Here is a 22659-nt window from a genome sequence, read left to right as displayed (position 1 = left end):
ATGCAGCTCACAGTGACGTCTTTTCTTGGAAGAGATAAAGATGCTCAGACTCTCGGCCTGCGCTTGACACAGGGAGCAGGAACATGAATGACAAAACTATGAGACAGAAGGTGCTGAATGACTAACGCAGGTCCTGGATGCCTACAGAGACAGAGAGAGAGAGAGAGACAGAGAGAGAGAGAGAGAAAGAGAGATCTATTTTGGGATGTCTCTGTGGCTTGGGCATTAGCAGAGATGCACATGATTAACACATAGGTTTGGTTCCCAGCCATTTCTATAAAGGTTCAAGTCCGTTGTAACTGAGCGTTACCTATCACAGAGTGGGAAGACTGACATATGTTTTCTCAAATAACTGTGTCTATGTCAAATAACTGTCTCAGCCACCTTTTATTCCATTTAAAACACAGTCTGAAGATTTCATTTGCTGAAAATGATAATCACTGAACAGTTTGAATGGATATGAGAATTTAATTAAATCAGTGTGTTGCATGAACCCTTTATAATAGAGAGTCTTATGTAAGGCCATGATACATATGTAAGAATGATAAGATTACAAATGATATTCTCATTTGCCTGATATGAGACATAATGGTATGTTTGATACATTGCACTAAATCAGCATTTGTGTACACACCCAAATCAGAATCTAGTATCATTATGAATGTGTTCGTCCCGTAATCAAATTGAGCTTTGGTTTTTTTTTTAAACAGGTGGTTCGTGATGACACATTCAGTGGCGTCACATGGTGCATAGAGTTTTTTGGAAGACAGCTGGACATTAGTTTACATAGATAATCTGTCTTTATGACCAGTAGTTTTGTCAGGCTACATATATTCTCTCCCATCCTTCTGTCTGCTGACCAAACCACTACTTCCATGTAGACAACATACATGACTAAGCAATGTTACATTTGTCTATGTATGGACCTGCCATTTGGTAAAACATGCATCTGTCCAACTGCCTCTTTGGCACACATGCACATGTGCATACACATGTGCCCAGACACACACACACACACACATAAATGCGCATTTGCATACACACACACACACACACACACTCCTATATATATTCACAGGGGTGCACATTTTCACAGGAGTCAGGACTTCTCTGGTCTAAGAACAGAGGGTACTTACTTATTGTGTGTGAGGCAGTAGAGAGTCTCTTTCTCTCTAAGATGTAATTTAATAGCATTAACATCAAACTGCACCTGAGCTGCTTATAATGCGTTTTATTCTTTAACAGCCATCAGCTCACTACTGAGTACTGAATTCATGGCCAATCCTGGAACTGAAACAGATTGTCTCTTTGAACACTTGTGATTGTAGTGGAAAAGAACATTTTACAGAATGTTCAACAGTTTGTTCTGGACAACTGACCCCACATGATGCAGTTTGATGGGAATTAATCTAGCTTGACCAGACATGCATCTCTAAAATGTGTCTTTGGAGATGCATTAACCTGGAGTGTTCTCCTTTCCGTCTTGTCCCCGACTGGGGAGATGAAGTTCAGATACATGCTCCTGCGGTGTGGGCCACTGGTCCACACAGACACAGACACTCACGCGCGCGCGCACACACACACACAAACACGCAAACATCCATAGCCAGACTACTGGTGACACCTGCCAACCCTGCCTCACTGCCATCGTTTCTCACAGAAAAAAGTTTGGCCCCTGTCCTGCCTTTTGCTCCATAACCGAGAGCCAGAGACTGCCAAAAACAGACTCACCTTCTCCTGATGTTTGTCCAGATCCATTATCTGCTCCAGAGCAGCCGTCAGCAACACTGCACTCACGACTCTGTCTCTCTCTCTGTCTCTCTCTGTATATGTCTGGTATGTATGTATTGAGGTTTTAGATTCTCAGCAGGGGAAAACGGATGTGGTTGTGGTTTCTAGCCGGCTGTTTTGATTCCTATCCCTTTGCCATGGTCAGTTGCACTAGTCTCAGATAGCAGCAGGGACTCACAGCAAAGTGATATTTGAATCAATATTCATAGTTGGAGATAATATCCACAGCAACAAACTGTAAATATAAAAGGTATAAATGGATATGCTGGAGTATCGATTATAACCATCATCTCACATTTTTGTCGAGTTTGGGAAATACAAATGTGGTTTATGTTATACCTGAGAAAACCTATTCTTAGGCGAATGTGGAGACCCGCTGAGATGAACTGCAAACTCAAGCAAAAAGGGTGAGATTATGAGTGCTCTGGTATTACCCTATCTGTTCATCTGATCACAGTTAGGAATGAGCAGATGTCTCACTGGAGCAGTCATCTGTCAAGGTCATCTCTTATCCTCTAAAAAAAGAACAGAAAAATATCTATCAAGGTGAAATTGCTGAGTATTAAAATATCACATTTTTCTTATTCACCTTCGTTCATTTATGAGTCTATTGATCCACACATTTGATTTTCCCTTATGCTAATATTGTGTATATGTTATACTGAATATTTACAGACTTGTAGTAAATGCTGGATAATTTCGTTTTCTTAAAAAAATATATAGAAGCGTCAGTCCGTCGTAAATCAATTTAAATATTCTTTGGAGAGCAGAAGTTTGTAACCTGAACTTCGATTGGGAATACATCCAATTTTTTCTGTGAGGCGCTGTAACCCCATTCAGTGATGATATACACACTATTGTCGATTGAAAACTATTTTCATGGTATTTTCGGCATAAAAGCAGTGTAAAGCTGACGTGGATTAAGTTTGTTCCCATGTTAGGGCTTTATACTCAGGTGGACATGAGATTTCATTTAGGGCAATTTCATGCTCAACGTTCTCTGTCGTCAGAAACAGTTGAATCAATTACGTGTCAGAATACTTCTGACCTGGAAAGAACTTCAAAGTTTGCAGAGATGTCATCTCACTTGATAGAAAAGCACTTTGTGCTTGATAATGGACTTAAAAATCCATTTTTTTAAAAACAGTCTTGCAAAAGACAGTAAAACAATAAAAAGCAAAAACAAAAACATGACCATTTATGTGATTGCTAGTCATAACAAGGACAAGCACAAACAGTGAGTGGGGCGCTGAGCTGGAGTTGGAGTTGTTTTGAGTTCCCCGTTTTTTTTTTAAATGGAATGTTTTTAGTGAACAGGCAGGCTGATCTGCCTGGCCAATTTAATGGTGGGATAGTTTGCGCTTGGAATTCAATTTGTCATTAATGAGGAAAATGAGTTTGTGTCTGTAATAAATGAACGTTCTCAGTCGTCGTTTAGCGCCCTGGGATGGGAATGTTTGTGCCACACTGCTCATGATTAGAAAAATCACCTAAGCATGCTCTGCCTCAAAGATTTCAAAGTACAGATTAGGAATAGATTATTAGATTATATGAGACTAAATCAGACTGATGGGCTGTACATTATATGAACGAACCTTAGTTATTTTCCACAAAGAATAATATTAATTGTGTATGCGGTGCATGGAATGTAGCTATTATGCTGTTAGAAAAGTCATAACTCTGTTACTCACAAGGGGCACCGAACACAGCCTCAGTGCGCTGTATTAGAATGTGGAGGCTGACGCACCTCTGTTTTCACCCTTGTTTCTGTGGGGCACAGACTGTTGGCCACAGCGCTTGAGTTAATTGCTATTAATCCAGGAGCTGTGAAGGTCACTTCTGCAGGCCTCCAGTGGAAAGGGAGGCCAAGAGCAGGGCAGAGACATGGCGCATATACACGTAACCTCTGATTTTCAGGTAAATGCACAGAGTTTACAGAATTGTGCTTGTTTTGTGTGGATTTTAATTTGAGTTTGAAATATTAATAGCGTTTTACCAAAAAAAAAGAGGAAAAAATTAATTGCTTTTTTAACCCTCTGATGTGAAGACTTTGTAGAGGAGTGTGCCTTTTGATTTCCGTGTATATTATTCTGATTTCCTCCATCAAGCTACCTCACTGTCTTGCCAAAGGCCAAATTTGTGGCCAACATTTTTTCCTGTCTTTAAAGCTACACACATTGGAGTTATCTGTTGTTTTTTGTACCAGTGCAAGGGCCACATCACTTGCAGCAGCAAGCTACACCACACTTTGCTGCAGACTTATCGCCACACAAATTTGCCAAATACAAGTTGGATTTCATATTCTAAACAGTACTGCATCATTACGCTTTTTGGAAAAAGTAAACAAACAAACAAACAAACAAAGAATATAACAAAGAGTTAGGAGATGGCAAGACGAATATTGGGACATCGTGCAAATCGTTTATGTGAGCTACTAGAATTGTCCGTCAAACAGACATTTGAATGATTTGCTGAATCAAGTGTAATAGTCATGTCTGTAAAGTTAATTTTGTTAACAATGAATTCAATAATATTGTCCGATATAACTATTGCCTACCAGCCAGTAAGACACAAACAGCCACCCAAACTAAATGTTATATTAGGTTAGAATGTTGCAAAGACTCCAAACCACACCTGCGTGGTCATACACTGATGGGACCAGTGAATGGTCTTAACACTTGTCTAATCCTATCTATCAAGGGTTAAACTCTGTGGTAAAGCTTTCACTATTCAGGGTGAATTTGGAGGCATAAAACAGCAAATTTGAAGAACCATAATGAAACGCTTTAGCAAAATAAACCTGAAAGAAAGCTTTTAGCATACTTCTACATTCTTGTATCTCTGATTGTATTATAAAGAGCAAAGTAACGTGACACTCATAAAGGTTTATCTCCTAATTACTCTTTCAGAGCTAATCTAGGTAATTATGTCAGTGATTTCAGTTGCTCCTCAGGTTGTCGTTTCTTTTGATTGCTTGTGATTCTCTTTGCTTTGCCCTCTGGTGATGATGAGGAGGTTGTGTCTCGGGAAAAGGCACAATAATTAGTGTATAACATCTCCCAGGAGAATTCACCCCCTCTTTCTGTCTCTCCATCTTTTTCTTTTCTTCTCTGTCTCTCCCTCCAGTACACACACACAATCACACCCATACACAAACACACACACACAAGCACATGTGCTGTATTGCAAATACAAAACACATATATTTGCTATCAATGACATACCAGCTTAAATTGTCAAACATACACACACACACACACAGATGCACACGCACACACATGCTGATATGGTATTGGCACTACTCATGTGTGGTTGACAGGAAAAGGTAAGATATGGTTAGTGAACCTTTGGGGTGAATGCATTGAAATTTCACAGCAGTCAATCAAAATGTGCCGCTCTCATAAGCATGAGGCCTCGTTATCTGGGCTTCCCAGAGCACCTCCTTCCCGACTCCGTCCCTGGCAATTTCGCTGATTTCACGCCTTGAAGGAATCAGCTTACATTCTCTACATTCTCACCCTTATCATTCATCTGTGTTTGAAAAGTCTCTAATCAAGTTGAATAGCAGTGTCAACAGAGACATCCGTTTGGAGCATGAGCACATCAAGTCTGAGACTAAAAAAGAAAAAGAAAATAGAATCATGCACCAGCTTTTCTTCATTTAGCATGTAGGACAGCCAAGACCTGATAGTTTGTGTGTGTGTGTGTGTGTGTGTGTGTGTGTGTGTGTGTGTGCGCGCGTGCGTGCGTGCGTGCGTGCAAAACATCAGTATTTTGTCATGTCAAATTTCCATCTACTGAGTATATTCAGCACACAACATGTCATTCTGTTCACACACAGGCAGCACTGGGAGCTGACAGTGGATAACATAGCATTAGTTGACTGCTGAGTTTAGATGTTCAAAGTCGATTCATAATGCTACGTGAGCTCTTTCACATCCCTTCTGTCTATGGCTGTATCTCGCTGAGTCTATATGGCCGTATCTCCCTGAATCAAGATGACAAATCAATCCCTCTAAATGCATACATGTCATATGAACCCTTATGGCAGAGCAAAATGCTACAGGATGGTAGATCCCATAGAGAATGGTTGGTTACAAAATGTTGAAGTTGCCATTCACTCTGAAGGGGGTATTCCACGAGGCAGAATGTCTCCATTAGGTAGATAACATCCAAAGTCAAGATTGTCCAGTAGGGATATACCTTAGCTCTTCTCCTATTGGATAGTTTTCACCCTAGACTCTTATTAATAATGTAGAAACCCTGTGTAATGGAATGCCACTAGAAGAAGCTACAGTCTTTTGGGACTTATTGTTACCATTGATGTCCAGGGAGACATGGCATACTTTCAGAAGGGATAGAGCCAGCTTCCTCAGTTTCTCAATGCCCAGCATGGAAAGAAAGGATGACAGCTTTGACTGCTTATGTTGTCCCATCAGGAAACTCAGAAGTTTGTCCCCATTCATCCTTCACTCTCTCTCTCTCTCTCTCTCTCTCTCTCTCTCTTTATACTGGAGAATACACAAAAGAGACAGAGGGCTCTATCTTACACCCTGTGCAACATGGCACAAACCAAAACATAAGTGTCTTTGCTAGCTTCAGACTGACGCAGATGTCATTTTCCCATCCAGTGCCCACATTGTTTAAATAGCAAATGAACTTGCGTCCATTTGGGTGGTTGGTCTTAAAGTGAGGTGTGGTCAGGTGCATTGCTGGCGAGTTGCTATTCTGAATCCGGCTGAAAGTGTCTGCGCTTAGACCAATAAAAACCTGGTCTAAGGTCATGTTGCAATTTGTTTCATTGTTTTTTTAAGGGCGCAACTGAGATAGCAATGTGCACCTATGTAGGTGGGTGCGCGACGCTGAGGTGCTGGGTGCTAAGTCTGCTGTTGTAATAGCAATCTGTCAAGGTGCCAGCACAGGTGGCTTTAAAGAGCATAGGAGCTGACACTCTGATTGGTTTATTGCATGTTACACCCAAAACACACCTACGATTAATTAAGAGATTCAGCGCAACCCCTTTGAACCTTGCGCCTTACTTCACGCTCCAGTGATCCGCCGTTAAACTTGCAAAAGTGGATTAGGACACGCCCTGAATGCACTTACACCGTGCTCTTTAGACCATGCGCTTAGATCATTAAAACAGAGCCCACAGTGTCTGCAGAGTGAACGTTAGCACTCATGTGGCCTCCCAAACATACAGCCAAGCATAGGTCAGAGCAAAATCTCTGTCAAATCACATGGTGTAAACCGCTTCATCAACTTTGTATCAGTCATCCTTAGTTTTAGCGATCAATTGTCATGAATATCCAGTTCTTGAAACGTGCTGGAGTATATCATGATTTCAATATCAGTTTTGAATACATTATTTCAAATTATTTTCATGAATTATTCAGGAGACTTAAATAGCTTCTGTGAGCATGTCACTGATACTTAATCTGGTTTCAAGTGATTTTTCATAATTTGTGATGGATTGATCAAAAGAACGAGTGAGAATTAATTAATCAGTATCACAAATGATCCCAGCTGTGTTTAACATATCAAATAAAGTCTTTCAGATGCAATCTGTCCATGCCTGGGACTAAATTACTTCTATTCGAGCCTTTCTCATTTTAATCAGCTTTTAAAGGAAAGAAAACTTGCAAGAATCGAGGGGAGAAACAGGTTGATCAGATAAATTGCAAAACTTTTCACCTTTCATCATTTCATACTGAAAGCAAGTCGTCAACTGATCCAACAAAGGCTTCTAAAGCTTAAGATTCACTCAGCCATGGAGTCTGTCTTATTCAGTTTTTCTCCTCTTTACTTTTCTTAAGGATTAGCTGCATTATTCAGCGGGCAAATCGGTCCTGCAAACTTGTTGGGTTTGTTCCATTTGTGATTACCAAATAACAATACAAATAAAGCTGCAAACAGCAATTAATTTGGTGTAAGCATGAGAAATGTATCGAAATTTTGCACCTTAACGCAGTGTTTTGTATATGTATATGTATATGTATATGTGCATGTGTATATGTATGTATATTTATATGTATATTTATGTGTATTCTGTCTATTGGAACACTGGGATAAAAGGAATCGGACATTATATTTCATAAGGTATTGCATTCCTTGCAAATCTAACATTGTACATTGTAGGATATTGTACTCCTTACCAATCAAACATAGTATTTCAGTATTTGCAGTGCTTAAGCACCACTCATTGGATAAATGACATAGAAATCTTGTAAACCTTTAAGTCAATGGTGCAGTCATCATAATGAAATTAGTCACTTTCAGCAGTTCCTTAGCTGTTGTGCAGCCTAGTGACCGAATTTGTCCAATCTGGCATGTTACTGTGCAGTCATAGAATGAACAGCTGGACCATCTATTCTAGAGACTTGGTTACAATGTTGCAGTATGTTCAAGAAGTTTTTGTAAAATTGGCGTTCAAAATGGTTAGCTGACTGTTGCAATATTGTTTGGACAGCTACACTTTTGTGAATGTTTTTTGGAGAGACGCCTCCCTAGATCACACACGTCAAATTTGATTGGACGAACAGCTAAAGGACATGTCTTTCGAAGGTTTTGGACAATGTTCAAGTTGACATCAAAATGGGTACTGCCTTGTGTATTGGAGGCAAAGCTGTTTATCTTAATAGGAAGCATTTATTAATGAAAACTGAATGACAATCTCTTTGTTTGCTCAGTGCCTCACAACTACCTTCATTTGTTTGCGTCTGTGTTAGTTTGTTGACCGAAATGGAATTGAATTTTTATTTTATTTTTTTTTTTGGTTCTTTTCTCGAATACCACATGCAGAGTAAATCAGAAGTTGCATTATAAAAGGGATATTGGTCACCAGAGAGCCTGAGTTTTTTCTTCTAGAGTGCTCTGACTTAATATAACCATGTCTGTAAATATGTGTACACACGTAGCACTGTCAAGCCTTAGGGTTTGGTTTTAGGAGCACTGTAAACAGACACTGTCACACACATATGCTATCATGTCATGTGCCATCAATTTAAAAAAGCCATGTTTGTTCCCCTCACATAAAGGTTAACTTCAGATTTGTGTACTAGTGTGAAGCTGAGAGGTCAGCGAAGCACTCATCAATGTTCATGATGTGTGCCCCATGCTAAGACTTTTTTACGGCTGTTTAAATCTCATTGAATGATTGCAGCTGTAGTTTTTGGGAAATCATTTTGAGATAGATATACATATATACTGTCCATCAATAATATTGAAACATGCAGCTTCAACTTGATCAGATAAATAGCTTGGGAGTTCTGCGTGATTTCGTATATTTGTTTGTTACTGCATGACTAAGCGGGTAAGTTCTTTAGAATTAGTTAGCATACACTCAGGCCAAGTACAGGAACAAGGGCACAGAGTGTTCCAAGAGATGGTTTGGCAGTATGGCCATGACTAAACAAAATGTTTCGCTTGTAGTGTATAGGCTAAATGGGTTTGATTATGACAATTTTGATACTTTTTTTTTATCATACAGCCTTTAAACACTTACAGATGGTACCTGATTTTGTGCCTATCAAATGATTTAAAGCTTCTGAAGTCAAACTGGAAGAATATCCAATATGAAAAAAAAGCCATGTGACCATGAGGGACATCTTTTTCTTAGACTCAGGAGTCTGTGAGACCTTTCTTTTTTTCTGTAGGCCACAGAAATTAATACCCAGAAAGAAAAATCATGAGTTATTGTCCAAAATATAAAATATACAGAGGTTTTGCATTTTTATGTGTATCACTACTATTTAAATTGATGTCTAATCTGGACTTTATCTCTTTGTCCTCTTTGCTGCAATCAAACAGTGTTCTTTTCTGCTGCTGCATTTTGAAGGTGGAAAACCTACTTCAAAGACATTTTCCAGAGGTTACTCTTGTAGCAACATGAGCAGAGAGCGGTATTCAAACAAATAAATACAGTTTCGGTACAGGCAAGGACATGATTGCAGCTCTTTTAGAAGTGCTTAAGGAAGCTCATTTTACACAAAAGATGGGTTTCTCTCTTTCGCATTCGTCAGTTTTTGTGTGCCTCTTATAGATGAATTATTATCGGGTCGAGCAGAAAGAAGAGAAATTAATATCCGTATTTCTATCAAAAGACAGCAGGTTGCACTGAGGGTGGGATGAGAGAAAAGGCAACTGCGCCCCCCCCCCCTTTTTTTTTTTTAGTCTGTCCTCATTTCCCCCCATAATTACAACTAAAGCTTATTTAGTAAAGTGTTAAATGGTCCTGTAATGAGACAGTAAGGGATGCAGAAAGGACATCTGAAATGTAAAAAGCAAGTTGGATTGTGTAAGTACGTGTGTGTACACATATGGGTGTGTCAGATATGTACAAGGATACTGAAGTCTGCTGCATGTCCCTGTCTGTGGTGTGTGGTGTGCGGTGAACTTATGTATGTATGTTTGCGTGTGTGTGAGTGTATATATGTATGTGTGTATACGTGAGAAAGGTGTGACAGCAGAAGCGTGATGACGTTTTTCGAGACGCAGCATAACTGATAACGTATCGACTCATGTCGGTTAAACGAACTGACTGCGAAATAAAGAACACCGCACACAAAAGGTGTCACCTAGGCTGCTGAATAGTGATGAGCTTTTAAATGGTGTTTTTATCTCGTCCGAAAGTCAAGAGTGACATCACATAAATTAGTCATCAGTAAGCATTTACACCCAACGCTGGCACTTTCATTTACATCGATGTTTTTTTTTTTGGTTTTTTTTTTTTTCCTCTCTCCATGCATGGGAGCACACACTAGCCCAGAACTCTCCGGCTCCCTGTCACAGATGGTTACGTTAAAGCCTCGGGATAGCCTAGCAAAGAGCTCTTACCAACCCCTCACAGGCCCCACTGAACATTTTACATTTCAGGTGCTTCAAAGCCCCCAAAACCTCCATGAAATATTGTAAGATGGAGTCCTTGATGGAATGGGGGCTTGCATCCTGCTGTAGTAATCTATGCCAGCCACTACAATCTCTGTTTTTTACCCCAAGAAGAGTTTAAATGAGCCATGAAAGGACAAGGAAGGAGAGAGGGAAGAGAGTGAGAGAGAGAGAGAGAGAGAGAGAACAAAAAAAGGAGAATCTAAAGAAAAGGTGATATTGAATGCGATCTGGTGCGTCTGGTGTGGCTGAGGCTCACGCGTGAGGTGACACGCTTTGTTGTTGGAGAAAGTGTTGAATAGCAGGTTTTCTTTTTCAGTAGCGTGAGTGTTATTACTGCCTTCCTAATCCGTCTTTGGAGTTTAAACGTGTGCCCAGGAGCCCCCAAGCAGGTTACATAAACACAGCAAAACACAAATGTCTCTCTCTCTCTCTCTCTCTCTCTCTCTCTCTCTCCCTCTCTCTCTCACTCTCTCTGTGTGCTGCTTGTGGGGGAGTTAGCTGATGCCGGAGGAGGTTTCAGTTCTGCTGTCCCTGTTCTCCTGTTTTTGAGAGGCCTAAATTATTCAAATTGTTGCTACAGTAGATGTGGCCAAGCCTGTTTATTTACTGTGTATTTATGGTAACTGCGGGTGTCACAAATCCTACCACCCCACCCCCCACTTACCTCCAAGGCACTCACTCAGATCAAATCTGGCTCATGACCAAGGATGCTCTGTAGCCAACCAGAGTGTGGGAACTGATTCGCACTTTGAAATGGATATGGAGAGAAAGTAGAGGACTCTCGCTCTTTAGTAGAGTACCTGATATTTACATCACGGTGTTTGCTGAATTCTGAATGAATTAAATGTGAATTATAAACTTCATTGTGCCAATGATATTGATACAAGCTATTAACAGCTTTCATTAATAGTACCGTCACTAGTTCTGTCACTAGCGGCAGATTGGAGATACCTGCTCGCAGCAATTTCTGTCTAAATGGCAACCAGTGATGGCCTCTGTCTCCACCTAGTGGAGTCGAGAGGTACTCACAGTCTTTTTGACTGCCCGGCCAAAAAAAAAAAAACAAAACAGAGGACATTTTGAGGACATTGCATTTTGGGCATATTTATTATGTTTAGGGTGTCTAGACCAGGAGATTCATAAACACACACACACATCGAAATATCATTTGTGGCTAGCACTATGCTCACAAAAGCTGAAGGTGTGAACTCAGATGTTTGACCAGGTTGTGAATTGGAGAACACTGCGGATGAAAGCTGAATAAACTAACAGCCTGAACCACACGTGTCTGTGTGAGGTTACATTTGGAAAGGACACACTCAGAGTTTTGTCTGTGTGTAGAGTACATAGGTAAAACAAATACTGCTACAAACATATCTGAGGTACATGTTTGAAACCACATTACTGCACTTAAAGATCTTAATGAGTATCCTTCACCCAAAAGGCCTAATGTACTTAGACAGAGGCATTTAATGGATATGTTTTATGCTGACACCCCCCCCCCCCCTATAAGTAAGATTCAAACCCATTTGCAAATCATTGAGTTAGTGGGAGCAAACACATTAACAGATGTAAAGATGGATTGCTTTTAACCATTTCACTAGCAGTGCCTTTTAAATATCTGGGAAGGACTGTTTCAACTCCCACTGTTCTAAAGTGCCCCTCAAAGCTCACTTCATTTGCTGAAAAAAAAAAAAGGTTTCACATTTCAACAGTGTTGCATCACAGCACATAACTGATGTTTCAGTAGGGCACATGCATGTCCAATATGACAAATGTGATTTGCAGTCTATCACTCACATGGGCATGGAGACAGAGAATGCCCTGTGTTATGGCCAGTGGACTGAGGCAGTCTGAGAGTGCAGGTGTGGCATTGATGGCGGACCAGCAGTGGCATCTATGTCACACGCAGTTTGCAGCTCTTTCTCCAGTTGCCTGGACTACAGAGACTGAAAGCTTAACGAGCATTGATTTACTCTTTACGGATTCTGTGCCATCCATAAGAGACATGCACATTAGACCTCTCACACGGGTGGTGCTATCTGGACCGCAAAACATTATTTACTGTGTATGCATACCTAAGATCCATCTTCATGCAAAAAAAAAAAAAAAGATTTCACACTAATATTAGATAATTAAGGTAAAAAAAAATTTGATAAAAGTGTTAGCAAGAGGTTGTAATGCTTCAGTTATTCTCAGTTATTAAAAACACAGCACGCTCACACGTATGTATGCACATACACACACACACAGAACAGATATATATATTTAGATACATGGCATTGTCAGAAGAGCATGCACTCTTCGGGTAAATAATTTAATCAACAATTGATCAACCCATTTACCTCACTGGCGCAATAAATTACCTCAAAATTTAAGATGCTAACAAAAAAAAAGAATTAAAAAAAAGAAAGCCGCTGGTGAAACCTTCCAATTATTCTATAATCAGTTAAATGGATTGAGTTTTTTTTTTCCATATAATTTATTGAATTATCTTAGTCCCTTGAGTAATCCTTTTTTTTCAGCTCATTTGGCTTTCATGAACTGTATTTCGTTCATGCATGTGATTGAGTAAGTTTTGTACTCATTATGTACATGAACAAACAAAAACAAAAACATGGCTTAATTAATATATTGAGAAGCTGTGTTCGAGATGAATTTTGATGCGTCTTTTTGAATGGAGTAAAATAAAGAGCCATGTGGAAAGAAAGTGAAATTCACAACCAATCAGTGCAGTTGATTTATTGGGCCCCTTCACTGTAAGTGAATTAAACAAGTCCACCATTAAATGGTGTATTTTATGTCACAGCAGGCTTCCATGTTGAAGTTTGATCAAGATTTTTGTTTTTTGTTTTTTAAAGAAAAAAAAATGCTGAGGCTATTTTTTTAAACTACTGTTGCTGTCGTTTGTGAAGATGGCCTACACTGGAACGGATAACACCGGGCTCTCATTCAGAAACACTGACTTCCTGTGAGCCTGTTACAGTGCCTGAGCGTACTGGACTGTCACTCAGTGCTGTATCCCTAGTGGCATATATCTGTCTGGAGGCATCAGCCTGCTAGTCTAAAATGTTGATACAAAATCGTTTTGATATGCTTTCACTCAGAGTTAATAGTGAGATGGTGTCAAGAGGTCGGTCATACTTATCTCTTTGTGCCCCCCTGCTCCCACCCCTCTTTCTCACTCTCTCTCTCTCTCTCTCTCTCTCTCTCTCTCTCTCTCTCTCTCTCTCGTCCCTTGCTGGGAATGTCTGTACTACAGCCAGAAGCTTTGCTGCCTCTCTTTCTGCTTGGTATGCCGTGTGTAAAATTAGAATTGGCGTGGCCCCAGGGAGGGCTGAAAAGCAACTAATCGCACATAATAACATATTGATCTATGTGTAATTGTAGAGTTTATCGGCAGTTTCTTTGCCTCGGTATTGAAGGAGGTTGTTTTAAGGATGGAGTTTTCACAGCTGTGAGGACTAAATGAATATTTGTTGGAACTGGCTCGTTTTAGCTCTGTGTGAAACTTAGGACCATATTTAAGCCTTTTGTAGTTGTGTTTTTAATTGGTCCTCTCAGCACGTCCCTGCGTTTTATTCAATCAATTTCATTCAATCACTGACATTAGAAGCTGGGAGCACTTCATTCAAGGAGCATCATCACTCCTTACATATCATATATGTACGCAGCGATTGGAGGGACACCTGCTCTCTACATGAATTTCACAATTCAGATTTTTTTAAAATAAAAATATCTTTGCTTGCTGATCATTGATTGTATTATGAAGTACAGTTTGTCCTTAAGTCCTTGTAGGCACAACGTGTTCAAGCTAAAGTTTGTCAGATGAGTGGAGCGCTAACAAACACAATTGAAAGGGCATTTTAGTTAAACTACTAATTGGTCTCTTGTTTGATTTTCTATCATCGCTTAAACTCTACCTCTGTGTTTCTCTCCATTTTCCTTAACCCAGTCTCCACAGTTCACTTGACATGTCAGCTTTTACAACAATGCCACTGGAAAATGAGCTTAAGGGCAGAGTACCTTTGATCTGAGAACCCTTTGTCTGCTAGTTTTATTCTTCCCTTCCAATAAAACAAAACAAAAAAAAAACTGAGAAGTTGTAACAGACATTTCATGCCCGGTTGACTTTTCTAATACATTCTCATGGAGTGCTGTCCTGCCCAGTGCTTGTGGAGTGACACGTGGAGGAGAAGAGAGCACAGCTTTTCTCAGTCCATCAGCCCGCAGCCTGTGGAAATGAGTTTGCAAGGCAGGGCTGCCGGGCGGCAGATGTGTTCAACATTTATCACGGCAGAAAAGATCTGTTCCCTCACCTGTCGAGCTCATTAATTGGAACCAGCACGGTGCTGGAGAGATCACTAAACCAGTGTGTCCCACTGGCTTGGTTGCTGCTTTGCAATAATATTACCTGCCCCCCGCCCCCGCCCCCCCCAAAAAAAAGTAAAAAAAAAAAAAAGAGGAAAAAATCAAAAATATTGCGACAAGTCTTACTCTGGCTGACTAAGAAACCCCAAACAGAGGTAATGGAAAGTTTATACAAAGTCTTAGCATGCAAGTTAGGTTGCGCTGTGACTGCAGAAAATGCTTTTCCACTCTGTTTCCGCATTGCAGACACGTGACATGTAGTGATAAGATTAGAGCAGATTTAAAACTTTTCTCGGAGGCAAGTTTATGCTTTCTCTGATGCCGAAATTTCTCTTGTTTTGTCAACAGAGGCGTCCATCCTGAGCTACGACGGTAGCATGCACATGAAGGTGGTCATGCCAACGGTCATGCACACGGAGGCGGAGGACGTGTCGCTGCGTTTCATGTCTCAGCGAGCGTACGGCCTCCTGATGGCCACCACCTCCCACGACTCGGCCGACACGCTGAGGCTGGAACTGGATGGCAGCCGGGTCAAACTAACGGTCAACTTAGGTATCGTATGAAAACACCTCCTCCTTCAGGATGTGGTGCCCTCTTTGTTTTTTCATTCACCTTTTTTTCTTAAACATCCACTCTATGTTCATTAATGAAAGCTCTCTCTAACTTACTGTATATGCATGAACTTCAGGTCTATGTGTCTAAACATGATTTTTTTTTTTTTTTTTTAAGTTATGAACACTTACATATTGTAATTCTGTCAAACTAAAAATTGTAGCCACTAATTTTCACACTGTATGGCTCATCTTTTGATCGGATTGACCATAGCCATTCTCATAGCCCTGAGAATAAAACATATATTATATATTTTCTGAGACAGTTACAGCACTGGAAAAGAGTTGGTCAAAGTTCAAATTGTAATTGTTACAAAGCATGCTTATGTTGTCAGTAGTTTTTATTTATATGATTTTCATTCTCCAATGAGGCTTTACAAGTGCTGTGACTTTCTAATTAATCAGACACAAAATTTTCAGTCATCTGTCCTAAATGGATAATGGTTTCAGTGTTTCTATTTCTCCTCACTTTTGACATTTTCCTGTCTTGATTTTGTTCTAACTGTAAAATGTTGGGGTTTTTTTGGTTGCCATTCTTTCTTTTTTAAACTTCTGTATCCTTTTGGAAAGCATCTCTACTTCTCAAATACATCCTCCATGCTTTGTCAAAAGATGGTATTCACCCCTTCAAAGGCCTTTAGCCTGCGGCCCGGTTGGTAAACAGCCCGAGAACAGAGCTCTCAGCTTCACCTGCAGCTGGTAGCACAACCCCTTCACCCCTCTTGGCTCCAACATTCACTAGGGTTGAGATTGAAAAGCTCAGTATAACTGCACAGTCACAAGGCATAATTACCATTAATTCCTCTTAATCACTCATTAGTCTAGTTAAAAGCCTTAGGTTGGAGCAAGCAGACAAAGATACTCTGACAGCTGAGCCATAGCAGGAGTAGACACAGTTCAATTTATACACTTTAGACGATACGATTCAACTATAATATAGTGGAAAGCAAAACTGATATAATTTTACTCTGTGTGTTTAACTTAGATACAGCCCTCTACTACATTTTAATATGTTAAAAAAAATCATCAGTCATAACTAATTTTCCTGTCCGTTTCAAGGCACTGAATCTATAGATAAGTGTACACTTTTGTTTAGAGAAAGCATTTAGGTAAAGTAGTCAGTAATACCACACATTCAGCTGGCACTAAGTGCTCATTCCCATAGTCTGTATAGGAGGGTACAGTGGCCACTGCATGGTGCTGGTGCTAATTGGATCGAGGCTGTTTGCTCCCACTTTTCTGTTGCGGTTGACGACACATGATATATCCAGCCACATGGAGCCAAACCCAGATCATTTGAATTCATTACAAGGCTAATGTAGACATCGCAAATAACCTCTCAAAGTTTACAATGCCGCTCACTTAGTTAAAACCGAATGAATCTGACTATTTGACATTTTACCTTGAATTGCCCCAGCACCATCTTCTTGCTAACTTTCAGACATATATTTTTAATATCCTGTTTAGTCAACAAGCTGGTGTGAAGTCTTTGGGGCAGGAGTTTGAACCTCAGATCAAAACATCATTTAAGTGCTGGGTTGGCTAATCTATATGGTTGGTAAACTGCAAGCGGCCATTTTATTGATCCAGAATGTTAATGTTTCACTTTGTAATCTGTCTTCACTATATACCCAGTTTGAGGGTTTTTATCATCTTGAACATTAATTAACAGTAATTTTTTTCATTTGAAAATTTTATTAAGAAGGATTTAAATTTATATAGTTTTAATAAGATCATTTACACTACTTGCTCAAAAGCTGTATAGTTAAGACGAGCTAGTTTTCTGGCAGACATATTAACTGGAAATTTGTATATACAAATATAGTATAAATGTATTAAATATCCGCATATACTGTTTTAGAGTCATCATTTAGTAGTTACACAACTAATTTCCTAATAAACATCATTTAAAATGGCTGGCTCTCTGCATGTGGACGTCCCCGGAAGGGTGGAATTCTTGTTTTTGGATGTCTGCAGCTGTAACCTTGAAGGATGCAATTTCATCTGTCATTTATTCTTCCCCATCTAGACTGTATCAGGATAAACTGTAACTCCAGTAAGTTAACACTCAAGTTTCATTTTGCTCCTAATGATTCTCTTGTTGAAAAGAATGTGTCTTAAGTCTGTTACCTTCCTTTTGTTATGAGGAGGACACAATTTGCAACTTTTGACAGGGTCAGAAGATAAAACTCAAATTGTTCATGCAAGTGCATTGAAAATGGTGTCTTGATAATCTAATTTTATTTAAAGTTGTATCAGTTGTTTTTTATTAAATTAATTTAATCTTTAGTGCTTTCATTGTATTGAAACACAGCACAATAACAGCATAGGTGTAATGTAATGCTTGACACTGTAGAAATGTAGTAGTGAAGTGGAAAACAGAAGAAACCTGAAAAAGAAAGGATGCATATTTCAGCGCTATTTTGTTACCCATTAGTGTAACATTGACAGTTTTATGTAACTGTCTATACATAACTGTTTGTATGAATTAGTGCCTACAAAAAATGTTAAAAGTCAGATTATGAAGTCACCACAATACTATTTTAAACAAAAATACAGTAACGGTTATATCCCTCTTGTAAACAGATCTTCAAACGCTGTCTATGAGGATATTTTCCAGTAGGTGTCTGTCTCAGATGACGTGTATTGTGTTTCAGAGCTTTAGAATGCACCCAAGGAGACTCAGGCACACGTACAGTTAATGTAACAGGTCTTTGTGCTGTGAGCATTATGATATACCTTTGTAAACTTCATTTCTCAAGTATCATGTTTAATTATTAATTCCTTGATTAATGTTTTATAAGTACCTGTGTTCTAGCGTATCGTTAGTGACTGAACAATAATGCACAGTAGAGATGGTGATACTTTAAGGAGTATTTGAGCTATTGAGTAGCATCTGTTTTTTTTTTTTAGTATAATACAGAAATAAAGTGTAGACCAGACTGCTCAAATGTAATCCTAATTGGTAGAAACTTGTTGCTGTTAATTAGAAACTTTAATTAAAAAACAAGTATGTCACCTCTTCATCCAATTGGAGACCCTAGTGTTAGGTGGATGTCGAGCTGAGCAGGGCCGTGGCCCCACAGGGGTAACCCTAGCTTAGACAAAGCTCTGTTTGCATTGAGGGATATGCTGCACCTTGAGTTTTGAGTATTCAGCCAAGAAAATTGTGTCATTTTTTTGTTTTGTTTTTATCAGTCATGAAGGTAATTAAAGGGATTGTTGTATTTTTTTTCTCACTAGAATTAACTGCTTTTACTCATAAATAGGTCTTGGATACCTTCAGTGGAAGCCACTCATTTAATTTAATCAGACAATGTTACACTAATACTGAAAGTGGATTTCAAACCTTAATATCCTCTACAGTTTTCAGTTCTGTGATACACATATTTAAAACTAACCATGCTCTCTCTCTCAAAGGTAAGCAACTCTTTGTGTACATTATGATTTAGTGACATACCAATGAAATGTTTTGGATTACAATTGTTGGGGAACATCAAGTTGTAAATTTATATGTCTATGGAGACTGATTACATGATCTCTCAGAATATTTATGGGTTTGTAATTCATCTCTGTTAGTGTAAGGCTGTGTTGGCTATACTCTCTGATCTGTGGGATACCGTCAGAAACTGTCTCCATCATTCATGTCAGAAAGAATAGTGGACAACACACCGGTTTCTACTACAGTCGATAAGTCCTGCATCCTCTACCTAAACCATGTCTTCATTTCCATTTACCAGATTAGAATACTTCTGCAAAAGCAGTTTAAAAACTCTTGAGTTATCAGTGTAATTAATTCCCTGTGCTCTCAAAACTCACAGCTCTTTCACCCTCCATTGTGCACTTAAAATACTTCTAAAAAAAAAAAAAGTTTAAGTGCTGGCTTTTAGCTGCTTAGCAACCTGGCTTCTGCTGAGTGAAGAGCACTTTACTGTATGTCTGAGGTCTTCCAAATCACTCATGCAGAATTTGAACGCTTTACTGAACAACTTGGGTTATGAAACTTTTTAAAGGCCAGAATAACTTTCATCCATTTTCTTGATTATGTTTATCTGAGAGGTTTAATTAATTAATTTTTGTCTATGTTCAGTTTGTCCCTCCAGTTTCTCTTAGCTGTAGGAATTCACTTAGTAAGATCATTTAAAAAAAACTGGAGCAAACCTATTTTCGCTACGCCTACAAAGTTATGTAAGTGTAATTATTATCTTACTGTGCTGGCCAATGTCTACACTTGTATTAAAGTGGAACTTCTCAACATCCAACATCCTTGGCACCAACAGCTTACATTGTGTGTTGCAAAGAGTCTTGCAAAAAAGAAGGTTGAAGTGTAGTTGTCCTGAAGAATGATCCTCTCTCTCTGACAGACTGAATCTACTCTATTTGATGCCTGGCAGGTAGCATCACTAGCTGTATTTTCTCCATATATTTTGCAAGGCTGAGGGATTCCAGCTAAGTCTCTGCTTATAGCTCTAGACTCTGACCTGAATCCCAAATTCTCCCTGTAGTACACTGAAAGAGCTTTCTTTCTCAGCACATTTCAATAACTTAAAAGTAGTTCTTGGGGAGAAGGTAATAGATAGGCCTTCGCATTAAGTGCATACGCAGGTTTAAACAGCAGAGTACTTCACTGCTCTGATATGACCTGGTGTTTTACTGCATGTTTTATTCATTTACTTTTGGTTGTCACTACACATCAAATGATAAAATAATGCAGTATGTTACGTAATTTAGCACAGTTTATAATCAAGGTTTTTTTAATCTCTTTAATCTTGGTTGGCTTAGTGTTGTTTTTTTAAGTGTTTTGCAAGTTATATCTTCAAGGAACACTACGTTTATGTTTGATGTTAAATGTATTTTAACATTAACTCACTTGTAAAATCAACTTCACAATAGTCTTGAATTGATCATAAGAGTTACAACAACTGCATTTGATATCATTTGTGAGTGCAAATCTGTAGATATTGTACCTACACGTCCCAACATTTCTGATTCAATACAATTTCTTCTTAAGAGAATATTTCTCCTAAAAGTATTCTGTCTTTTTCTCTTCCTTGCTATAATATTCTGAGGAAATTACATTTTGTGGTTCACAGTGTGCAGCAGCATCAAAGTAATGGCTGGAAAAAGAAGTCTCATTGTATTCTTTATACACAGTAGAAGATATTTTGAATAATGTTGTTGAAAGTAATATGGCATCATAAGATTATGCCTGACTCTCCTATTGAGACGCAAATATAATTCTCACTAGATATGTAAATTTTTTATCTTGTTTCCTCTTGTACTGCAGACTTCTAATTTTTTAATGTCTGCAGTGTGGATTTATTAATCATTCACTATTAAATATGTTTATGCATGGTTAACTACAATCAGACAGAGTATAATGATTTTGAAAATACAATGTGTCCATTTGGCTGGAATGTTTGGTGGTATACGAAGACCTAATTATGAGTAAAAGCCATTTTATTTGATATACTTTAGTTAGTTCCTCTGAAGTGGAATATCTCATCTTTCAAATATTAATGGAAATTTAAATAACAATATAGTATATATTATTACTGCTATTAAGACAACATATTCTGTATGCAGTAAATCTGCATATATAATTAATGGATCAAACCTCTGCTCTCTATTCTAGATAGGACAACACAAAGCCATAAAACACAAAACCCTATAGCATATGTCAAATAAAGGTAACAGTAAGATTTCCTTGGTAGTTAACAGTGATTAGCTCTTAAATTAAGATTTGGTGGTTTGACGTAGATTGTTGAAGGTTGTTGTGTTGCAAATGGAAAGCAAAGGTTTGATTTGAAGCCATCAGTGTGAAATTAACTTGTCATGACCGGTCGTCCTCAGGCAAGGGGCCAGAGACACTGTATGCTGGACAAAAACTCAATGATAATGAATGGCATACAGTACGGGTCATCCGACGGGGTAAAAGCTACAAGCTCACGGTTGACGATGACGTAGCAGAAGGTACTTCCCTTGGTTTTGAATCTGAAAGAAAGCAAAAGTGTCTCACCCATCAGTGCCTAGAATGGTGAATTTTTTTAGAACTGTATTAGTTTGTTTTTTCATTGTAGTATGAATAAATAAAAGTATCTGTTTTCAGAAATAAATATGTATTGATGATCATTCAGTAAACCAGAGTGCTTGACAGGTAGTATGAAATAAATGATGGCTGATGAATGGTCATAGAGGTATATTTTTATAAAATAGGCACAGTAACGGATTACCTGCAGTCACTCAAACAAACACCTGCTGTTTCTTTTAAGACTGACTGTCAGGGTAATGTCCATGTTCTGAGAGTTTACCAATGAAACAAATAGATTGTTCTGTCTCAGAACGAAGTCTCTTCTGCTGTCTGTTAGTTCTTTTACATCTGGCCCAGCAGCAGCCCCTTTAATGTCTTTAATAAGGTCTACGTCTTAATATGACAGGAGAGTCATTTACTTATTTACATACCCATTCCTGGTTACAGGTCAGATGGTGGGTGACCACACTCGGCTGGAGTTCCACAACATTGAGACGGGCGTTATGACGGAGCGCCGTTTTGTCTCGCTCATTCCGTCCAGCTTCATCGGCCATCTCCAGAGCCTCAAGTTCAATGGCATGCTCTACATCGACCTGTGCAAGAACGGCGACATCGACTTCTGCGAGCTAAACGCTCGTTTCGGCATGCGTTCCATCATTGCTGATCCTGTGACCTTCAAAACCAAGAGCAGCTACTTGAGCCTTGCCACATTGCAGGCCTACGCGTCCATGCATCTTTTCTTTCAGTTTAAAACCACCTCTCCTGATGGCTTCATCCTTTTCAACAGTGGGGATGGCAATGACTTCATTGCTGTGGAGTTGGTGAAAGGGTATGTTTGCAGTAACCACCATTTGGGTCCTCTGATGCTGTTTTGGTAATATATACAGTAAATTTTCTTAGAGGATCCACTAAGGTTAGGCAAAAACTTCTGCCAAGGTGAAACCTGAAAGAGAAGGGTTCTCTGTT

At 39.0% G+C, this 22659-nt stretch overlaps 1 protein-coding gene across 15 annotated transcripts in view; it reads left to right on the top strand.

Moving 5' to 3' along the window:
* The window catches only part of nrxn3a (neurexin 3a), a 217158-nt gene that overhangs the window by 58230 nt on the left and 136269 nt on the right, over positions 1-22659 (top strand). For 8 of the 15 annotated variants that reach the window (XM_030787499.1, XM_030787492.1, XM_030787536.1 and 5 more), the window contains 4 exons: positions 15400-15603; positions 17692-17718; positions 21516-21635; positions 22141-22522. In XM_030787499.1, coding sequence (XP_030643359.1) covers positions 15400-15603; positions 17692-17718; positions 21516-21635; positions 22141-22522 — 733 coding nt within the window. The remainder of the gene's footprint in view (positions 1-15399; positions 15604-17691; positions 17719-21515; positions 21636-22140; positions 22523-22659) is intronic. The other 7 variants (XM_030787596.1, XM_030787588.1, XM_030787573.1 and 4 more) reach the window with 1 other exon arrangement.

Source organism: Chanos chanos, chromosome 1, assembly GCF_902362185.1.
Source record: "Chanos chanos chromosome 1, fChaCha1.1, whole genome shotgun sequence".
NCBI lineage: Eukaryota > Metazoa > Chordata > Actinopteri > Gonorynchiformes > Chanidae > Chanos > Chanos chanos.
This window is presented reverse-complemented; position numbering and strand designations above follow the sequence as displayed.